At 42.4% G+C, this 12,921-nt stretch overlaps 2 protein-coding genes across 4 annotated transcripts in view; one reads left to right on the forward strand and one right to left on the reverse strand.

Annotated features, from left to right (window-relative positions):
• The window catches only part of IFT56 (intraflagellar transport 56), a 101,519-nt gene that overhangs the window by 44,958 nt on the left and 43,640 nt on the right, over positions 1 to 12,921 (reverse strand). For all 3 annotated transcript variants that reach the window (XM_077277320.1, XM_077277321.1, XM_077277322.1), the window contains exon 6: positions 963 to 1,108. In XM_077277320.1, the coding sequence (XP_077133435.1) occupies positions 963 to 1,108 (146 nt within the window). The remainder of the gene's footprint in view (positions 1 to 962; positions 1,109 to 12,921) is intronic.
• On the forward strand, positions 9,371 to 11,985 carry LOC143788791 (uncharacterized). Its single transcript, XM_077278685.1, has 2 exons — positions 9,371 to 9,615; positions 9,779 to 11,985. Exon 2 carries the CDS (start codon positions 9,864 to 9,866, stop codon positions 11,973 to 11,975), a length of 2,112 nt encoding a protein of 703 aa, XP_077134800.1. The 5' UTR covers positions 9,371 to 9,615; positions 9,779 to 9,863; the 3' UTR covers positions 11,976 to 11,985.

Raw genomic sequence — 12,921 nt, forward strand, 5'->3', positions numbered from 1 at the left:
CCCAGGACTGTGATGCAGTGGCAGGACACGTGACGCCCAGCACCCAATCAGCACTGGTGTCAATGTACCCGCCTTCGGACAAACTGAACATGAAGAGAAAGTCCGGGCAGCAGCTGATCTTTGACTTCCTCTTCATATTCAGTTTGTCCGAAGGCGGAGACAGAGGCACCAGTGCTGATTGGGCGCTGAGCGTCACGTGTCATTCCACCACATCACAGCCCCGGGACTACGAGTGCTGACACCGCTGGAACGGCGCCGGCACACGAGGTGAGTATAGGCTTTATTATGTTATCGGGGCATAACATTTAGTTTAAGAATGGGTTGTCCTAGTAGTGGACAACCACCTTAATTCCTGCGTAGCATCTGAAGGGTTAAAAAATTTCCTGACAAAAGTTTTGAAGTATTTGAGGGGTGCGGTTTTTAAAATGGTATCGTTTTTGGGGAGTTTCCAATATATAGGCCCCTCAAGGTCCAGTGAAATATGAATAGGTTCCTAAAGACACAGGTTTTGTAAATTTGTTGAAAAAAGAAAAGAGAAATTGCTGCTAAACTTTTAACCCCTCTAACATCCTAACAAAATAAAATGACATTGGAAAAATGATGCAGATGTAAAGTAGAGACATGGGAAATGTTATTTATTAATCATTGTGTACAGCGTGACTGACTGGTTTAAGGGTATAAAGATTGAAAGCTTGAAACGCAAGTCATAACAAACAAATGTTACCACTACCACGAAGTACAATATGTTATAAAAAAAACAACCTCGGCATCAGTGGGATCCATTGAAGCATTCCAGGGTTATTACCACGTGAGGGGTCACTGGTCAGATTTCCAAAATGTGGCCTGGTCATTAAGGTCAAAATTGGGTTGGTCACTAAGGGGTTAAATTACGTTATATTTTGGTAGAGCCAACTATGGGTATTACTTGTATGTGTATGACATAAGTGTGCTCCAGTTGTTACCTGTTTTCTAATAATATTCTCTTGTAGATATCTATTGCTTCCTGGTAATGGGATCGCATGTAGTGTATGGATGCCAGGCTCAGCTGGTCCTCAATAATATCCTGCAGGTTCTGATGAAAGACCATCAGCCTCTTCTCATCGCTGAACTATTGTAAGAGACAAAATGTTTAGTTCAAAGACATGGAAACAACTTATAACAACTCTATCTTTATTTTGCAATACTGGAATAAAACATTGTGTTCAATGTACATAAGTGTGGAGCGACAGACACTTTCTATTGTGTAGAGCAACAGTTCATAAAAACAACATGGTGAAACAGATTGGGACTTGGGAACAGCTTGTTCAGGGCCCGTTCACACTAGTGTAGATTGTCAGATGGGAGAGAATCGGACTGATTATAGGAATGACACTCAGATCAAACTCTGCGAGTGTTTGATCCGAGTATCCTCTTAGGCTACGTTCACATTAGCGTCTTTGGGCGCAGCGTCGTAGACGGATACCGACGCCTGCGTCATGCGCCCCTATCTTTAACATGGGTATGCGTTGTCAAGCGTTGTACGACGCATGCGTCATTTGGGTGCACCAGACAGGGCGCGGCCGACGCTACATGTTGCATTTTTCCTGCGCCAAATTTCCCGTAAACAACGCATGCAACGCACTTGCGTCGTAAATGCGCCAAAAAAACACATTACTGTCTATGTAAAACGCATAGGGTGCAGGTGCCTGCGTTGACCCGTGTTGTTCGATGCATGCGCCTTTTGAGTAAAAAGGCGCATTTGACATGCGGCTATCGGTTTGACATGCGTTTTGGGTTGCGTCGACGACGCTGCGCCCAAAGACGCTAATGTGAATGTAGCCTTACTATGATCCGATTCTTTCGCATGAGAGAATCACAGCACATGTGCGGACAAGATGGAGAACTTCATTTCTCCATCTTTTCCATGGTCTCTGGAAGCACTCGCTGAATACCGTGATTGTTTTCACATGCCATAGTATAACATCGGGCTGAGTCCTATCCGATAAAACCTCTCATAGCACTTGGCCGTGTGTATACGCAAGTGTGAGACAGCCCAAACTCTGATAGTCTAGTGGTGTTAAGCCATAAACCTTACATCCTGACGCTGTGATGTGTAGCTAGTGGAAAGCTGCCAAAGATTTTATTCTGCACCGTGATCTATCTTGTTTTGTAATGTGCATCAGAGCATGCTCAGTTAAAAAAAAAGGAATCCATCGCCATAGGCTTCCATTCTAGCAAACGACAGACGGCGATGGATCCGTCACTGTCTGCTTTTTCAACATAGACAAAAAAGTTACTATGTCTGTCGTCTCCGGCCGCCGGGCAAACAATTTTCGACGGATCCGGCGAACGACGGATGAAACGTGAGGCTAATACAAGTCTATGAGAAAAAAACGGATCTGGCGGCATCAGTTGCCGGATCCGATTTTTTCAAAATTCTACAGATTGCGACTGATGGCAAAAAACTGATGTGTGAAAGGGGCCTAACTGCAAATGTTCTGGATGGGAATAAAATTTCTTTATGGGCCAGCCATCTGAGGCCAACAAAGATCTGAGGATGGCTCTGGGCACAAAAATTCTGAGATTAAAAGTTGTGAAATGCAGGATCAAGGTCCATAAAACAGAAGCCCTATAACTGACATGCCCACCCCAACCCACATGGTCTGACTTTCCTCTTAAGGGGGAACAATAGACCTTTTCCTACTGGGGAGTGCTGATTACTCGTACCCCGTCTAAATGATTATATTCTACCAATCGGAAATCTTTTATTACTTCCTACTACAAACTGGGACAAATACATTGGTGTAATTCCAACTTATCTTTTATGGAAGGGCAAAACCTTGCTAGCGTATGTGCACACAGGATATTTTTCAGCCGGATTCCGCACAAAATCCACCAGAAATAGTGCTACAAAAGAGCCCCATAAAATGAACAAAGTACACAGCAATATCAAAACCACATTGCTGTGCCCATATTCTGTCTTTTATCACTTTACTGCTTCAGGGTATGGAAACCACAAAGGAGGTAAAAGAAGCGACGTGCACATTCCCCTGGCATGCCACCCTCTCTCTATATTTATAGAGTGAAAGCCTCCAGCGCAAGAACAACGGCAAAGATGCCAAAGAAGCATCTTCAGGAAAATCTGCGCTGGCATCTAAAGGACACTGTGTGTACATAGCTTTAAGACAACATCCTATCTCTAATTTAACTGTTTCACCTCACCTGTTTCACTGTTACCCCTAAAACCAAAACCTAGGGATGAAAAAGATAAAAACATACTATTTTGCTCCTTCATTTGGAAGGGCAAGTAGGGTTCACAGCAACATAAAAGTGAATGGCGGCAGAAACTTTCCGGATAATTGTAAACCATACATCTGATGCCTATATCACCCAAGATTGGTTTAAAAAGTCCTCATAATTTACATCCACCCTATTAGGCTCGGTTCACATTAGCGTTTCTGTGCGCAGCATTTCATCTGCATGCACAAACGCATGCCAAAATGCATGCTTACGCTGCGGTTTTACTCCGCATCTTACGCATGACGCAAAAAAACCCCGCAGCGTGTGCATGCGTTTAAATGCGTTTTGGCATACAGTTGCGTTGTTTATGAGCATGGTTGAGGTGGTGAAATGGTGACATGCGCAGTCTGAAGTGGTGAATAATGAAACACTAGCGCACTACCTATACTAGAAAAATAAAGACAGAGGGGTGCAGCAAAGTGGACACAATTGAACTATAAAAAACCAAGAAAAGAAACCACTGAAGCATGCTGCACACCACAATATATATCAATAATATAAAAGGTAAACTTTATTGACACAAATAAAAACATTAAAAACACATAATACACCACAAGAACCCACAATGATCCATGATAATAATAATGATAATAATAATGGTAATGATCAACTACGGGCAAGTATCCTATGAACCATGTGAGTGTCTGTGAGATGAAGAGTCATATATCTCAACAATAACCACATGAAACAACATAGGAAAACAACCCATGGATGTGCTACTCATGAGATAAAGTATAGCCCAGATGAAATGCACATATGATGACTACCACAAGTGGCCCTGCTGCCTCTGGATGAGAATATAAAGCCAGAAAGCTGGACACAATAAATAACGGCTATGCTGAAATAGCCACATACCACAATGAAGAGGAAAATCCTGAATCCAGCCAAATGGGCAAAAAATAAAATGGTAACATCAAGGGTATGAGCGTACCAGAAAGCAGGTGCCCGGGATCAGAGTGGGTGCGGACCCCACGCGTATCGCCGTTACAAGGACGGCTTCGTCAGGGGAAGGGTGTCACACTGTGGTCAAACTCCGTTTAAATACCTTGTAATCACAGGCAAATGTGAGTGAGGACGCCGGAGACCGAAACCGGAAGTGGCGCACAAGGAGGGCGGAAGTATGAGAACGGTAAACGTCTTTGCCCATAGTCAGCAATGCGCATGCGCCGAGGATTAACAGCGCAGCGCATTGCGCAAGAAGAGAAGAAATCATTAGGGATATGCACCAGTATAAAAAATAATAATAAATAATATATATAAATATATCAAAGGGCGCAATATCCCCATTGTAACCACCTGCAGGAAAGCCTGATGTTATACAAATAGACAAACAGACACATACGGACACAAGAGGAATATGACAAGACAGGGAACACACATGTTAGAAGGAGATTATGACCATAAATAATGCTGGTAGCAAATGAGTCAATATGGCAAGTAAGGTATGGTGAACAAACGTGCCACATACCGTATTGATTGAGCATAGCTGAACAGTGAATTGAGCAGCTCCAAACATATGAATGTTTATCAAAAAAAGTGTAGGGCCATACGAAAATATACTGAAAAAGGGTAATATAATGGAGATTTAGGGAAGAAACTAAGTCTAATAATTAGAGGCAACTCATACCAGAAAAGTGTCACCATACAACGAGAGTGAGCATAGAATTAATGAAAATATAGTTCCTAATTTTTGACCCCCTATGATAAAATACATGTAAGGGTCAATCTAGGCCTCTATGCATCAGGTTGAGGCCTGAAAGCTGAGTCAGAAAATCCCAAGAATACCACTCCATACTCCAGACTAAAATAAAGGCATATTAGAGAACATCTTGAAGGACAACATAATATAGACTACGTGGTCCGATGGATTTATAGTTCACAACATGAGGATATAAAAATGTCATTCCAATGCTCAGACAGTCTTGATGATAATCAGTCATCTGCTGTTGCAGATTAAGTGCCGTATAGTGTCCATGTGTAGAAAAGGACAAAAAAGACATAATGATGACATACTGATGTTCAGACAGTCTTGATGATAATCAGTCCTCTGTTTAGATGCCATGGAATGTCCATAAATAGGGACCATATAGTGATAAATCGTGGTCCTATTAATCCATCCGACAAGAAATGTTGGTATATCAATGTTGTCCCCATAATTGGCATTTCATCTTCATGTCCAATGTTCGTCCATTCCGGCAGGTATGAGCGTTGGATCAGATGAGAAGAATTAAATCATGCTGATGTCCCAGTTGTTTAAACTGCCATGGAGTGTCCAGGAGGCATAATATCTCTGACAGAGATGACCAAATAATGCTGGCTTGGCCTAGGGGGGGACATGAGATAACACAAAAAGTCACAGTTAATCAACCCAAAAATCCTGAAAAAAGGAGATCTTCATTTATGCCTTGAGGTGCAGTAGAGTTTCTTAGACCTTAACATCATGTGTCGTAATGGCAATTTAACAACTTGCCTGTACCGTAAACCCACAGCCACTAACAGTTTGTTGGAATTTCGCAGCTTCCACCCTTCCCACACCAAGAAGGGTATACCCATTGGACAATTCCTGAGATCCAGGAGAAATTGTACACTCGATGTGGACTTTAAGAAGGAAGCACAAGATCTAACCAGGAGATTCCAAAAAAGAACCTACCCCAAAAAATATATCTCCCAAGCATACCAGAGAGCTAGAAGCCAGTCACAGATTTCCCTATTGGAGCCCAGGACAAAACCATCGGATAAATTTGTCCGTTTCATTACTGGATACAACACCCATTGGTCCAAGGTAAGAGAAATTTTGCAAAAACACTGGGACATTCTCACCACGGACCTAGCAACTTCACAAGTCGTCAGTGGCCGACCATTGATTACGGCAAGAAGGGCACCAAATCTGAGAGACATTCTCACGAGGAGCCATTATACCAGACCTACTGTGAGGTTAAATCATGGTATCACGTTGAGGGGCTCCTTCCCATGTGGCGACTGTAACATCTGCCAGTATATGCATCCAGTCAGAGATTGTTTTTGCAATCCTACTGATGGTAGTAAGCATGGACTCAAGTCATACATTAATTGCAAAACTACTAATGTAATTTACGCTATTATCTGCCCATGCCCACTCATTTATGTGGGACAAACATCTCAGGAATTGCGTCGTCGCATGCAGAAACATCTGTCTACCATTAGTACCGCGACGGCGGATGCCCGCAGGGAGAAGCCTCTTACTTCAGTGGCTTCCCATTTCTTGTCACATCATGCAGGCCGCTGTACTGGTAGCAGGTTTGTAGGTCTGGAGCACATCAAGACCTCGGGTAGAGGCGAGTCTCTTGAGCGCAAGCTTCTGCAAGTTGAGGCCCGCTGGATCTTCTCATTACATTCTACTGCACCTCAAGGCATAAATGAAGATCTCCTTTTTTCAGGATTTTTGGGTTGATTAACTGTGACTTTTTGTGTTATCTCATGTCCCCCCCTAGGCCAAGCCAGCATTATTTGGTCATCTCTGTCAGAGATATTATGCCTCCTGGACACTCCATGGCAGTTTAAACAACTGGGACATCAGCATGATTTAATTCTTCTCATCTGATCCAACGCTCATACCTGCCGGAATGGACGAACATTGGACATGAAGATGAAATGCCAATTATGGGGACAACATTGATATACCAACATTTCTTGTCGGATGGATTAATAGGACCACGATTTATCACTATATGGTCCCTATTTATGGACATTCCATGGCATCTAAACAGAGGACTGATTATCATCAAGACTGTCTGAACATCAGTATGTCATCATTATGTCTTTTTTGTCCTTTTCTACACATGGACACTATACGGCACTTAATCTGCAACAGCAGATGACTGATTATCATCAAGACTGTCTGAGCATTGGAATGACATTTTTATATCCTCATGTTGTGAACTATAAATCCATCGGACCACGTAGTCTATATTATGTTGTCCTTCAAGATGTTCTCTAATATGCCTTTATTTTAGTCTGGAGTATGGAGTGGTATTCTTGGGATTTTCTGACTCAGCTTTCAGGCCTCAACCTGATGCATAGAGGCCTAGATTGACCCTTACATGTATTTTATCATAGGGGGTCAAAAATTAGGAACTATATTTTCATTAATTCTATGCTCACTCTCGTTGTATGGTGACACTTTTCTGGTATGAGTTGCCTCTAATTATTAGACTTAGTTTCTTCCCTAAATCTCCATTATATTACCCTTTTTCAGTGTATTTTCGTATGGCCCTACACTTTTTTTGATAAACATTCATATGTTTGGAGCTGCTCAATTCACTGTTCAGCTATGCTCAATCAATACGGTATGTGGCACGTTTGTTCACCATACCTTACTTGCCATATTGACTCATTTGCTACCAGCATCATTTATGGTCATAATCTCCTTCTAACATGTGTGTTCCCTGTCTTGTCATATTCCTCTTGTGTCCGTATGTGTCTGTTTGTCTATTTGTATAACATCAGGCTTTCCTGCAGGTGGTTACAATGGGGATATTGCGCCCTTTGATATATTTATATATATTATTTATTATTATTTTTTATACTGGTGCATATCCCTAATGATTTCTTCTCTTCTTGCGCAATGCGCTGCGCTGTTAATCCTCGGCGCATGCGCATTGCTGACTATGGGCAAAGACGTTTACCGTTCTCATACTTCCGCCCTCCTTGTGCGCCACTTCCGGTTTCGGTCTCCGGCGTCCTCACTCACATTTGCCTGTGATTACAAGGTATTTAAACGGAGTTTGACCACAGTGTGACACCCTTCCCCTGACGAAGCCGTCCTTGTAACGGCGATACGCGTGGGGTCCGCACCCACTCTGATCCCGGGCACCTGCTTTCTGGTACGCTCATACCCTTGATGTTACCATTTTATTTTTTGCCCATTTGGCTGGATTCAGGATTTTCCTCTTCATTGTGGTATGTGGCTATTTCAGCATAGCCGTTATTTATTGTGTCCAGCTTTCTGGCTTTATATTCTCATCCAGAGGCAGCAGGGCCACTTGTGGTAGTCATCATATGTGCATTTCATCTGGGCTATACTTTATCTCATGAGTAGCACATCCATGGGTTGTTTTCCTATGTTGTTTCATGTGGTTATTGTTGAGATATATGACTCTTCATCTCACAGACACTCACATGGTTCATAGGATACTTGCCCGTAGTTGATCATTACCATTATTATTATCATTATTATTATCATGGATCATTGTGGGTTCTTGTGGTGTATTATGTGTTTTTAATGTTTTTATTTGTGTCAATAAAGTTTACCTTTTATATTATTGATATATATTGTGGTGTGCAGCATGCTTCAGTGGTTTCTTTTCTTGGTTTTTTATAGTTCAATTGTGTCCACTTTGCTGCACCCCTCTGTCTTTATTTTTCTAGTATAGGTAGTGCGCTAGTGTTTCATTATTCACCAGTTCTGCTTTTCAGGCATTCTGTCTTGTGCCTCTTTCTCAGCTAGCAGCACACAGCTTATTAGAGCTTTTTTTTCATTTTGATATTATTACTATTTCAGGTATTGTGTGAGGCACGCCTGGGCCCATGGATTGGGACGCACGGGAGACGGCATGGAGGGCTGCTTCCTCTCAGGCCTTTGTGGAGTCTAATATTGCTTCATGTGTGGACTCGGATTTTTCGGGTCTGACTACAGAGTTAATTGCCTCACAAAAACATGGCATCAGGCTACTCTGGAACATTCGGTGCTTGGAGGAATATTTGAAATTAAACATTGTGCCCAGGGGACTCAGAGTATCTATCTTCCCCGCTTGGGAACCATCTCCTACTTTTCGTATAGCTTGGGAGCAAGGTCTGTTACGTTGTTCAAGCATTCTAATCAATCTGTTGATCACACATGACAGAGACCTATTGACTACTGTCAAAGCGGATATTAAAAATCTAGAGTCTAAACTAAACAAATTTGACGAAGTGTCACAAGTACAGCCTTTTAAAGTGACACTTAAGGACATATTAGACAAATATGACAAAGAGATTATGGCCAAGAAACGTTCCAAATTTATGAGAGATAAAAGGGATTTTGAGGACAAAACTGCATTTTCCTGGACACATCAGGGTAATAGACGCCGAGGCTTGAGTCATAGAGTCCGAACCACTAATGCCGAGAGACCAACATCATCAGTAGAGACATATACATCGAGCGATTTTTTATCCTCAGCCGAAAGCGATATCGACCCAGGACCAGGCGGGGACGTAGGAAACGGATTCGCTCAGACCATCAGGAACTACAATCACAGACCGCCACGCCGCAATCCCCCACGGAGGCAACCCCGCAAATAATTCCATCCGGCATGAGAGGTAGTTGTGAGTATGATCATGAAGACACTCTGCAGATTGTCAATCTGTCAAACCATACGTTGACCACAGATGAGATATCTGTACTGTCTAGGGGTTTAACATTTTCACCAGTTCAGCAGGTGGATAAATTTATGCTCATTAAAGATTTATTTCTATTCTGCAGGAAAATCATTCTGCAAGTCCTGCATAATAAACCACAAGCTACGCCATTTTTGGATCAAACTGAGCAAAATGTATTTCAGGACTTGATGGATTTGCTGAATGAAGGACAGGATACCGCAGGTAGGTCGAAATTCCCGTATAGAAATAAGTCTTTGGTTTCACCACCATTTTCCATTATCCCTGCGGTCAGGATCTTTTTTGAAATGGCCAAAAGAGATATTGAGGCATTATCCACAAAAATCCCTGTGATTGAAAATCTGACACTCTCTGAGAAGCGTGCCTTATCAGACCTTAAACTTAACAATGAGTTCTTGATTCGTGAGGCTGATAAGGGGGGCAATATTGTCCTCTGGCCCCACAACCTCTATGTGGGAGAAGCACATAGACAATTGGACAACCCTAAATATTACCACAAACTGCCATCGGACCCCACGGGTGTCTACTCGGTCAAATTAAGATCATTACTGGATAGAGCCCTTGATTTGGGCATCATTAATAAAGGAGAACGGGATTTCATTTGGGTTAAACATCCCACCACTTCAACATTCTATATGTTGCCCAAATTGCATAAGAATATCAGTGTACCACCCGGACGTCCCATTGTCTCCAGTATAGGGAGTTTGTGTGAAAAGGCTTGCACCTATATTGACTTCTTCCTACAGCCTCTGGTTTTGGAGCTCCCCTCGTATATTAGGGACACGTCACACTTCATCACCTCAATACAGGGGATCACCATGGCACAAGATGAGATTATGGTCACATGTGACGTTGAATCTTTATACTCAAATATTGACCATAATCACGGCCTACAAGCTGTGCTGTTCTTTTTGGATCAACAACAACACTCAGACAGGTTACATGATTCGTTCATTGTAGATCTACTTGGCTTCATTCTTAAACACAACTTCTTTTTATTCGACAGGAATTTTTACCTTCAAGTCTCTGGTGTGGCAATGGGGGCCCGTTGCGCCCCGGCCCTAGCTAATCTTTTTCTAGGGTGGTGGGAGTTGACGAGGGTTTTTGTTTCCACGTGGTTTAAATCCAAGGTGCGTTGTTGGTTCAGATTCATTGACGACGTGTTTTTTATCTGGTCAGGCACCCAGGAGGAACTTCAGATCTTTATTGACTTCCTGAATGACAATGTGTTTAACATTTTTCTGACGTTCTCGTGCTCTTCCTCCTCGGTGAGTTTCTTAGACCTTAACATCATGTGTCGTAATGGCAATTTAACAACTTGCCTGTACCGTAAACCCACAGCCACTAACAGTTTGTTGGAATTTCGCAGCTTCCACCCTTCCCACACCAAGAAGGGTATACCCATTGGACAATTCCTGAGATCCAGGAGAAATTGTACACTCGATGTGGACTTTAAGAAGGAAGCACAAGATCTAACCAGGAGATTCCAAAAAAGAACCTACCCCAAAAAATATATCTCCCAAGCATACCAGAGAGCTAGAAGCCAGTCACAGATTTCCCTATTGGAGCCCAGGACAAAACCATCGGATAAATTTGTCCGTTTCATTACTGGATACAACACCCATTGGTCCAAGGTAAGAGAAATTTTGCAAAAACACTGGGACATTCTCACCACGGACCTAGCGACTTCACAAGTCGTCAGTGGCCGACCATTGATTACGGCAAGAAGGGCACCAAATCTGAGAGACATTCTCACGAGGAGCCATTATACCAGACCTACTGTGAGGTTAAATCATGGTATCACGTTGAGGGGCTCCTTCCCATGTGGCGACTGTAACATCTGCCAGTATATGCATCCAGTCAGAGATTGTTTTTGCAATCCTACTGATGGTAGTAAGCATGGACTCAAGTCATACATTAATTGCAAAACTACTAATGTAATTTACGCTATTATCTGCCCATGCCCACTCATTTATGTGGGACAAACATCTCAGGAATTGCGTCGTCGCATGCAGAAACATCTGTCTACCATTAGTACCGCGACGGCGGATGCCCGCAGGGAGAAGCCTCTTACTTCAGTGGCTTCCCATTTCTTGTCACATCATGCAGGCCGCTGTACTGGTAGCAGGTTTGTAGGTCTGGAGCACATCAAGACCTCGGGTAGAGGCGAGTCTCTTGAGCGCAAGCTTCTGCAAGTTGAGGCCCGCTGGATCTTCTCATTACATTCTACTGCACCTCAAGGCATAAATGAAGATCTCCTTTTTTCAGGATTTTTGGGTTGATTAACTGTGACTTTTTGTGTTATCTCATGTCCCCCCCTAGGCCAAGCCAGCATTATTTGGTCATCTCTGTCAGAGATATTATGCCTCCTGGACACTCCATGGCAGTTTAAACAACTGGGACATCAGCATGATTTAATTCTTCTCATCTGATCCAACGCTCATACCTGCCGGAATGGACGAACATTGGACATGAAGATGAAATGCCAATTATGGGGACAACATTGATATACCAACATTTCTTGTCGGATGGATTAATAGGACCACGATTTATCACTATATGGTCCCTATTTATGGACATTCCATGGCATCTAAACAGAGGACTGATTATCATCAAGACTGTCTGAACATCAGTATGTCATCATTATGTCTTTTTTGTCCTTTTCTACACATGGACACTATACGGCACTTAATCTGCAACAGCAGATGACTGATTATCATCAAGACTGTCTGAGCATTGGAATGACATTTTTATATCCTCATGTTGTGAACTATAAATCCATCGGACCACGTAGTCTATATTATGTTGTCCTTCAAGATGTTCTCTAATATGCCTTTATTTTAGTCTGGAGTATGGAGTGGTATTCTTGGGATTTTCTGACTCAGCTTTCAGGCCTCAACCTGATGCATAGAGGCCTAGATTGACCCTTACATGTATTTTATCATAGGGGGTCAAAAATTAGGAACTATATTTTCATTAATTCTATGCTCACTCTCGTTGTATGGTGACACTTTTCTGGTATGAGTTGCCTCTAATTATTAGACTTAGTTTCTTCCCTAAATCTCCATTATATTACCCTTTTTCAGTGTATTTTCGTATGGCCCTACACTTTTTTTGATAAACATTCATATGTTTGGAGCTGCTCAATTCACTGTTCAGCTATGCTCAATCAATACGGTATGTGGCACGTTTGTTCACCATACCTTACTTGCCATATTGACTCATTTG

Source organism: Ranitomeya variabilis, chromosome 8, assembly GCF_051348905.1.
Source record: "Ranitomeya variabilis isolate aRanVar5 chromosome 8, aRanVar5.hap1, whole genome shotgun sequence".
Taxonomy (NCBI): domain Eukaryota; kingdom Metazoa; phylum Chordata; class Amphibia; order Anura; family Dendrobatidae; genus Ranitomeya; species Ranitomeya variabilis.

Excerpts from the sequence above, each read along its gene's own strand:
- LOC143788791 (XM_077278685.1), top strand. The coding sequence starts at position 9,864 with ATGGATTTGCTGAATGAAGGACAGGATACCGCAGGTAGGTCGAAATTC.